The 10,000-nt window shown below is 36.4% G+C and overlaps 2 protein-coding genes across 2 annotated transcripts in view; both read right to left on the bottom strand.

The window, feature by feature from the left end:
* The window catches only part of aard (alanine and arginine rich domain containing protein), a 3,584-nt gene extending 2,542 nt beyond the window's left edge, over positions 1–1,042 (bottom strand). Inside the window, exon 1 of the mRNA XM_084131584.1 lies at positions 623–1,042. Within this exon, the coding sequence (XP_083987710.1) occupies positions 623–838 (216 nt within the window). The 5' untranslated portion in view covers positions 839–1,042. The remainder of the gene's footprint in view (positions 1–622) is intronic.
* Positions 1,043–2,398: 1,356 nt separating this feature from the next.
* krit1 (KRIT1 ankyrin repeat containing) overlaps positions 2,399–10,000 on the bottom strand; it is a 17,061-nt gene continuing 9,459 nt past the window's right edge. The window contains exons 13-17 of the mRNA XM_084130577.1: positions 7,775–7,941; positions 7,167–7,254; positions 5,546–5,752; positions 2,835–2,951; positions 2,399–2,755 (exon numbers count right to left, since the gene is read on the bottom strand). Of these exons, the coding sequence (XP_083986703.1) occupies positions 2,666–2,755; positions 2,835–2,951; positions 5,546–5,752; positions 7,167–7,254; positions 7,775–7,941 (669 nt within the window). The 3' untranslated portion in view covers positions 2,399–2,665. The remainder of the gene's footprint in view (positions 2,756–2,834; positions 2,952–5,545; positions 5,753–7,166; positions 7,255–7,774; positions 7,942–10,000) is intronic.

Consider the following 10,000-nt stretch of genomic DNA (forward strand, 5'->3'; position numbering starts at 1 on the left):
TCTATCTATCTATCTGTCTGTCTGTCTGTCTGTCTATCTATCTATCTATCGGTATCTATCTATCTGTCTGTCTATCTATCTATGTATCTATGTATCTATCTATCTATCTATCTGTCTGTCTATCTATCTATCTATCTATCTATCTATCTATCTATCTATCTATCTATCTATGTATCTATCTATCTATCTATCTGTCTGTCTATCTATCTATCTATGTATCTATCTATCTGTCTGTCTGTCTGTCTGTCTATCTATCTATCGGTATCTATCTATCTGTCTGTCTATCTATCTATGTATCTATCTATCTATGTATCTATCTATCTATGTATCTATCTATCTGTCTGTCTGTCTATCTGTCTATCGGTATCTATCTATCTGTCTGTCTATCTATCTATCTATGTATCTATCTATCTATCTATCTATCTGTCTGTCTATCTATCTATCTATGTATCTATCTATCTATCTATCTGTCTGTCTGTCTGTCTGTCTATCTATCTGTCTATCTATCTGTCTGTCTATCTATCTATCTGTATCCTACTAACAACAAAATAAAACTAAAACAGTCCAACAACCCATTCACAGTCACAAAGGATGTAAAAACATCAGTAGTTTCTAAACTCACCAGTTCTGATCTTAACCAAGTAATGGCTCCATCGATCTTGGCTCTCCGGAGCTCTTCGTTGACCTGGAAACTCTTTCCTATCGGAGGAGTCACGTTCTCAGTCTCAGCAGATGTTCTCGGCTCTGCTGATGTTCTGAAAGCGTGTAACAGCTTGTTCTTGATGTTCTCCAGAACCATGACAGACACAGAGTCCTCGTACTGAGTGTCGGAGTTCATCACGGTATCCAGACGACCAATAATCACGAGTCCTGGTCCAAAAGTCCCTCTTTTATACCGCTCCGGTATTTTTCATCGGCTTTTCTTCCACCCATCCATCCTTTTTTCTTCCTCCTTCTTTGGCACACAGTCCGAGTCTCCTCTAACTAAACCGCAGAGATTGATACAGAGATCCCGTCCCGAGTTTGAAGCATGTTTTTGTGTGTCTCTCTCGCTCTGGGACCGGCTTGTTTTGTCACTGTTACCGTGGCAACCGGGCCCCTCCACCCCGTCCCCTTCGGTAACCCCAAAAAGAATGGAGGGACATTGTAGACAAAGACTATTGTTGCATTTGAAGAACTGAAAGCGTCCCCTCCCCTTCTCCTTCACTAAGCCCCATTCAGGCATTGTGTGAGAAACAGGGTGTGAGACAGATCTCAGTGAGGCATCAGTGTCTCTGCATTACAGCAGGTTCTCTCTGAGCTTTACACTGGTTTTAGCAGCTGAAAGATCTCCGTTGAGAAGTCGGACACCGTGTACCTCAACGGTTTTTATCACTTTTGTGGATGAAGAGAAGGAACTCTCAGAGGAACGGAGAATCTGTCGTTTTGGCAGGCCGGGGAACAATCTTTTCATTCTCTAGAGTAACAGGAACAGAAGTCTAGTGTTCGGTCTTCTGTTGTACAATGACCGCGACAGGGGAATAAGTGAGCTGAATGTATTGAAAGACACGACTGACCAAATCCTGTCAATGCATCACCTAATGCAAGCTGAACGAGAGACGCAATGAAATGCAAAAGCACAAATGCATTATCTGTAGGCTATGGATTACATCTTGAACTTAATGAAGTTCAGTGCATCCATAAAATGTGCATCCAGATTATGCAAATTATGTATTAAACCCTGGATGCGTGTTTGAAATGCCCTAACCTTTACGCTGCGTTCAGTGGACCGTACATGAAAATGAGATTAATTTTCTGGCCATAGAGCAAAGCACTACATGACAGTGTTATAGAGGCTGAATCTCGGCGTGATAATTCAGAAAAGCCATTTATCTTCGTTTCAATGCTGGATGCAAATCTGCACGGGAACAGAGACGCGTTCTTGTGTCTAAGAGTTATAAAGGGGGATGATAGATGTTTCACTTAATAATAAAAAAATATATGGTAACTTTATTTTACAATTTCCTTTTTATACGTTACATGTAGTTAATATAGTAATTACTATAAATTGTGCATAATTACATGCAAATAACCTTAACCACACCCTATAGTAAGTACATGTAATTAATTATTATTACTCAGTACTTCAATGTATAATTACACTGTAACACGGACACCTTGAAGATAAAGTGTAACCAAAAATATTTTGTTTTATTTTTCAAACATTATATTTAATAAATTGTCAGTCTAAAAGATTCACAAATTGGTCTGAATTACTCTTGATTTTAAAATGAATTGCATTTAAATTACTGTAAAGGTCATGGAATTTGTTTGTGAAAAATTATATTAATAAAGCATTACTGATTTGCATGATAAAAAACAGCGAGAATTGAGAAATAAAAAAAAAATCATTTTTTTTGTATAATTTATGAGCTTTTTTTATTAAAATGGCCATTTATATTTACAAAAACTGTTAAAAGCACACATTTATGACATTATAAAATGCATATAATACCATATACAGTAAGAAAATATAACATGGTAAATTAGGTTAACATTCATGATGATACGTAATGTCTTCCTTTTGGTAAAAACAACTCTTAGTCAGTTTTAAAATAGCATAAAAATCAAAACAACTGCACAAAAAAAAAAAAAAAGGCAAAATGCAAAGACATCTGTGATAGGCTCAACCGTAAGCATATTTATCTGACACGGCTCTGTCGTTCGGCGTGATCTGTCCACTCAGCTTCATCAGCAGCTTCACGATGAGGCCGGCCTGGAGAGGAAACACGGAGACGATGAACTCGGGTTTCACGTCGTCACGTGACTGGCAAGATGCAGAGAGAGACTCGTACCTGTTTGGTGTGTACGACGAAGTTCTTCTTGTTCTCTAGACTGTGTATTTGGACGTATTGGTCGGCCTGACCGAGCTGCCACATAAATGTCCCATATTCCAGACTGAGATGAAGCACCTGATATATAAAACATAAAAGATTTGAGGGACACAATCCACGTAAAAGCATCTGTCAGTATGATTTAAAGTGCCACGATTATGCTTTTTCAGATATGACCTTTCATGTAGTGTGTAATAAAAATGTTTGTGAATGTAAAAGGTCTGCAAAGTTTCAGTTTTTGTCTCAAGGCAGGTGAATAGGGTAAAAAAAACAACTAATAAATATTACCATACTTCACCAGTTGATTGATAACATTAATAATGGCAAAAAAAAAAAATTGTATTACAAGTTTTCTGAAACTGTATGTTTAAATATGCAAATTAGGCATTGTCTAATTAAATATGCACTAATTTGCATACATTTCTAGAACAAAAAGTCAGGTTTAAAATGATCGTTTCAATTATTTGATATATTAGAGCCAAATGTTTTTACAGACGGGATATTGGATATCTATGGAAGCTTGTTTCCACCACAAAATAAAACATTTTAAAAGATAATTGCGACTTTATATCATGCAATTCTGACTTTTTAACACATAATTGCGAGTTTTTATCTTGCAATTCTGACATCTTTTCTCAGAATCGTAAGATATAAAGTACAATTCTAAGGAAAAAAAAGTACTTTTTTTTTTTTACCTCAAAATAGTTTATTTCTCACAATTCTGACTTCATATCTCGCAATTGTGAGATAAAAAGTCGCAATTATTATTATTTATTTATTATTCAGTGGCGGAAACAAGCTCCCATAGATATCTCTATTTATCAATCCACAAATCAGAAAATACTGTCAAAAGCTAAAAATGATTTAATTTGCGCCATTTTTTAGGAATAAAATGTTGTATAAAATCAGGAAAATATATGAACAAACCCCTTTGTAAAAACCTTTAGAATATAGATAAGAATAAAACTGTAAAGTTTGGTGTGTGTAAGAGATTTCTGGCTCAGTGTAGGAGGAAAAACTCATTTAGAGAAAACGGCCTTTAGAGATTTATACTGTGATTGAAATCTACAGATGCAAATAGATAAAGTGCTCTAAAAGATACAGTTAAAAGTGTATTTTTGATGTTTCCACTAGTCTGAAAAAACACTTTATGAAAAGCCAAAAAGCCCAAATTGACAGATGCATGAAAAATCCGTGTTTTTGCCTGTAGTGTCTCACCTTAAAGAAGCGATTCTGAACTGCCTAAAACGAGTTACAGTAATTACAGTCTAACATCTGTAACAATTAGTGATGGACGATATATCGGTCACCATATCGGTATCGGCCCATATATGTACATTTTAATGTTAATGTCACTGCCTCGATAAGAAAATGTGGTCGATATATTAAAGTTGATAAATAATGTATTTCATTATGCACTGTTCAACATGTTGGTTTTGAATTTCTTGAAATATGACTGGAATCACTTTGAAAAGGATATCGGCTACATACAGTTATAATGAGGACATTATAATTGTAAGCTTGGGATATGGCTTTCAATGGTGAGACTTTTATTTTTATTTGGATTTAGATTTATCGGCCAATATATCGGTAATCGGCTTTCAAAATTATCTGCCAAAATTTTCATATTCGTGCATCCCTAGTAAATATGTAACAAATTTGCATAATTCCAGTCTATGGTTTCCATTGGCTACCGGTGAACAGCGTCTGCTTTGCTCCGCCCTGAAACACTGTAGTTGTAGCTGAGACTGGAAGAGTTTGGTTCAGGTTGTCACCATGAGACTGACAACGTGTCCTAACCAGACGCGATACGACAAGATTCCAGCAACTAATAATGTGTCTGTCCACACTAGACGCGACTGCCAGATGCTTCAAAATCAGTCAAAACCCACAGCCAATCAGAACAGTGAGTGGGCGGAGTCAGCCAATCAGAACAGCGTGTGGGTGGAGTCAGCCAATCAGAACAGCGAGTGGGCGGAGTCAGCCAATCAGAACAGTGAGTGGGCGGAGTCAGCCAATCAGAACAGTGTGTGGGTGGAGTCAGCCAATCAGAACAGTGAGTGGGCGGAGTCAGCCAATCAGAACAGCGTGTGGGCGGAGTCTCGCGGCGAGTGCACGGCACCAGAGAGTAATCTCGACGGCACTCACATACATAATCAAATTCACAAATATTACACCATTTAAACATTATTAAACACACATAGGCTGAGTTACTAAAACAATGTTTGTCAAAGAATACACTTGTTTGTTCACAGTTTGAACATTCTTTGTTCTCATTTGTTTAATTTCAAGATCTGAGGTGAATTATCCACTATTGCTTTTACAGCTATAAAGCTGGAGCACTAAATGATATTCAGAGTCACATGACACGCTTTTAACATTAAATAAAGCACATAAACAGCACCTGAGATTATCATTGCCACACTTTGTGTTTGTTGTTCCAGCAACACTCGGATTAACATGGAAAAGATGCTTTTTATCGCGCGTCGTGTGTAGTTAAACCATTTTCAGACTATTTGAGAAATGAGGCGATGCTGCAATGTATATTTTGAAAAAGTGTTTTTTTTTTTACCTTGGATGCAGAGTCTATTGCAGGAGACTCAAAAACAGAATTCGGAGCATTATACGGCATGCTATTTAAGTAATTAGGATTTAAGTAATTAAAATCTCACTTTTGTCTCCATGTTCATGAGATGCAAGCCTTTGGTGTTCACACCCACATACACTCGGATGACCTTGTGTGTGCTGGAGCTGGCCTTGGTGAACACCTGTCCTGTGAAGAAAGCCGCTCCATATGTGGGAATATCCCAACAGTTCTGCAGGAAGAGTCTCTGGAGGTGGTGCATCTCTTTACTCACTCCCTCGCTAGTGCTCAAACTCTACACACACACACACACACACACACACACACACACACACACACACACACACACACACACACACACACACACACACACACACACACACACACACACACACACACACACACACACACACAAGGAGAATTGAGAAGATCAGAGCAGATCCAGATGAATAAAAACATGTATGCATAGAGACCAACATTGAAAAGTTTGGGGGTCAGTAAGATATTTAAATAAAAAGAAATTGGTAACACTTTACACAATAAAGTTCATTAGTTACTAACAAGGAGCAATACATTTGTAACAGTATTTATTAATCTTTGTTAATGTTAGTTAATAAAAATGCAGCTGTTTGTTCATTGTTAGTTCACAGTGTATTAATTAATGTTAACAAATACAACCTTTGATTTTAACAATATATTAGTAAATGTTGAAATTACCATTAAATAAGCTGTAACAAATGTATTGCTCATTGTTAGTTAACTAATGAACCTTATTGTGTAAAGTGTTACCCAAGATATTAATACTTTTTTCAGCGGGGATGTTTCAGATTGATCAAAAGTAACAGTAAAGACATTTATAAAGTTACAAAAGCTTCCTATTTTTAACATTCTAATCATTAAAGAATCACGGTTTCCAAAAAGTCTGAAGAGGCACGACTGTTTTCAACACTGATAATAATCATAAATGTTTCTTGAGCATCAAATCATCATATTAGAGTGATTTCTGAAGGATCATGTGACACTGAAGACTGGAGTAATGATGCTGAAAATTCAGCTTTGATCACAGGAATAAATTACATTTTACTATATATTCACATAGAAAAAAGCTGATTTAAATTGTAATAATATTTCAGAATTTTTACTGTATTTTTGATCAAATAAATGAGACTTCTCTCTAAAACCGACCCTAATCTCTTGAATGGTAGTTTTCCTGGTTTCTGAATCGCTGTTGTTTCAGCATGGCGTCTGAGAGTGTTTGTGCAACAACTTCTCAATCTGAGTTACAAGGTTTCAATTCAGTTCTGATTTGATTCAGTTACTAGTTCTTTAGGCAGACGAGGTAGAAATGTGTCAAAATAACACACCTTTTGGCTGTGCTTTTAAAACGTTTGATAAATCCAGTAAAAGCTTAATGACATTGAACTTAATAATGCCGGTGACAGCTGCTTATGTCTGAAATGAAAGACAGTAACAGCACAGATACATTTTTATTTTATTTAAAATAGAATTATAAAAAAAAGTAATTTTTTTTTATCTGTGATGTTACTGTCTTTCAAACAATTTAATTCCACAATATTATATTATTCCACAATATTTTAATGTCAAATAAATGCAGCCTTGGTAAGCAGAAGAGACTATTTCAAAAACACTAGCTATCTCTCACTGACGAGCAGTGTACATGATGAGCATTATGGGAAATTTTATCACACCTTGTACTCGTGAAGTATCCTGTTAGTCCAGTGATGTGCTTTGCTCTTGACCTTTGAGATTGGAACGATGGACTTCAGGTTTTCCTCACTGCATTAAACAAAACATATTCCCATGTCCTTAACCACTAACACTGAAAACAATAATTGTCAATATGAGACCCTGGATCACGTCACCAGTCTCGAGTCGCACGGGTTTATTTGTGGCAATAGTCAACAATACATTGTATGGGTCAAAATTATTGATTTTTCTTTTATGCCAAAAATCATTAGGATATTAAGTAAAGATCATGTTCCATGAAGATATTTTGTACATTTCCAACTGTAAATATATAAAACATGTATTTCTGTGAGTGAATGCAGCACAATCGCCAACATAAATGAACAACTTTAAAGGAGATTTTCTCAATGTTTCGATTTTTTTGCACCCTCAGATTCCAGATTTTCAATAGTTGTATCTCTGCCAAATATTGTCATATCCTAACAAACCATACGTCAATGGAAAGATTATTTATTCATGATGTATGCATCTCAATTTTAAAAAATGTACCCATGTGACTGGTTTTGTGGTCCAGGGTCACATATGTGGTGGTGAGGACTGATCTACATACTTCAGAAAGCCCTGTTTGTGCTTCTTGCTGTCGTAGTTTCCGTAAATGATCTGCAGGAGGAGGCTGGCCAGCGTGATGAGTTTGCTGTCGGACGCCGATAGAAAGCCTTTGAGGAGACAGTGACGAGCTTCATCGAAGAGGATGAGGATGGACAGCGGATCTTCAACCTGAGGGGGAAACTTACATTAATTTCACAGCTAAATGCAGAACAAGACTTTCACCGTGTCCTAACCAGACGCGACGCGATAAGAGTCCAGCGACAAATAATGTGTCTGTCCACACTAGACGCGACGTGACTGCGATATGCATCAAAATCAATCAAAACCCACAGCCAATCAGAACAGTGTGTGGGCGGAGTCAGCCAATCAGAACAGTGTGTGGGCGGAGTCAGCCAATCAGAACAGCGTGTGGGCGGAGTCTCGCGGCAAGTGCACGACACCAGAGACGAGTAATCTTGACGGCACTCGCAAGAAAATGGATAAGTCGCTACATAATCAAATTCACAAATATTACACCATTTAAACATTATTAAAAATACAAAGAATACACTTGTTTGTTCACAGTTTGAACGTTCTTGTTTCCATTTGTTTAATTCCAAGATCTGAGGTGAATTATCCATTGTTGCTTTTACAGCTTCAAAGCTGGAGCACTAAATGATATTCAGAGTCACATGACATGCTTTTAACATTAAATAAAGCACATAAACAGCACCTGAGATTATCATCTCCACACTTTGTGTTTGTTGTTCCAGCGCGACGTCGCAGAAAAATAGAAACCGTTTCTAAAGTAGAATCGTCGCGTGTCGCCGTCGCGGCTGGATAGGACACGGTGTTTAACCATCGATGTGGATCATGTAGAATTACTGAGCACAAATAGACTGAGCAAAAACAGTGCACTCATTTAGGTTATGAATGGGAGAAAGTGCAACACCCACTGAGTGGCAGCATTGGTTTTCAGTGTGAATGCCACAAAAAACACACAAAACGCATTTAAAACGGGAAAGAGCTTTGAGATTGACACTACAAATAGATTTGACAAGAAATCTGAGGTGTATTTTTACAGATCTCAAAGAGAAATGTGGATTTGCAGTTTTCATTTTGTGTCAATATGCTTAATTTTAGGGGTAAAATCATACCTTATATATTGAATTGTTATATATTGTATTGCCAACTCTAAATTAAATATTTACCATTGTATATTCTGCATAATTGGATGTTTTTAAATAAACACTGACAAAAAACTATACTGCTTTTAAGGCTGGATGATATATATAGCATTAATATAAGTGATCACATGGATTTAGACCTAACTATATTGTATATAAAGCGTTTTTCTCACAATTGCGAGTTTACATCTCGCAGTTCTGACTTTTTATCTCAGAATTCAGTGATAAAGTCGCAATTGCGAGTTATAAAGTCAGAATTGCGAGTTTATTTCTCGTAATTGCGAGTTTATATCTCTTTATAACACAATTGAGAGTTTATATCTCACAATTCTGACTTTATAACATGCAATTGTGAGTTTATATCTCACAATTCTGACTTTATAACACACAATTGAGTTTATATCTCACAATTCTAACTTATCTCAGAATTCAGTAATAAAGTCGCAATTGCGAGTTATAAAGTCAGAATTGCGAGTTTATTTCTCGTAATTGCGAGTTTATATCTCTTTATAACACACAATTGAGTTTATATCTCACAATTCTGACTTTTTATCTCAGAATTCAGTAATATAAAGTCGCAATTGCGAGTTATAAAGTCAGAATTGCGAGTTTATTTCTCGTAATTGCGAGTTTATATCTCTTTATAACACACAATTGAGTGTTTATATCTCACAATTCTGACTTTATAACACGCAATTGAGTTTATATCTCACAATTCTGACTTTATAACACGCAATTGTGAGTTTATATTTCACAATTCTAAGAATGAAAGTCAGAATTACGAGATGTAAACTCGCAATTGTGAGATAAAAAGTCACACTTATCTTTTAAAATGTTTTATTCTGTGGCGGAAACAAGCTTCCATTGTTCTCCGCATGAAAGACCCACGACTGGTAGATCAACATGTGACAACATTTCTCTCCGATATGGAAGTTTCGTTACATTGAAGGTGGAGGATTTTAACTGTGACGAGATGATTGACAGGAGGCATGAGACTGTGTAACAGAGCGGTTTGTGAAAGACTCAATTATGATGAAGTAGCTTGACCCAAAGCATTCACA

This window comes from Abramis brama (genome assembly GCF_963993115.1).
Source record: "Abramis brama genome assembly, chromosome: 12".
In the NCBI taxonomy this organism is placed as follows: domain Eukaryota; kingdom Metazoa; phylum Chordata; class Actinopteri; order Cypriniformes; family Leuciscidae; genus Abramis; species Abramis brama.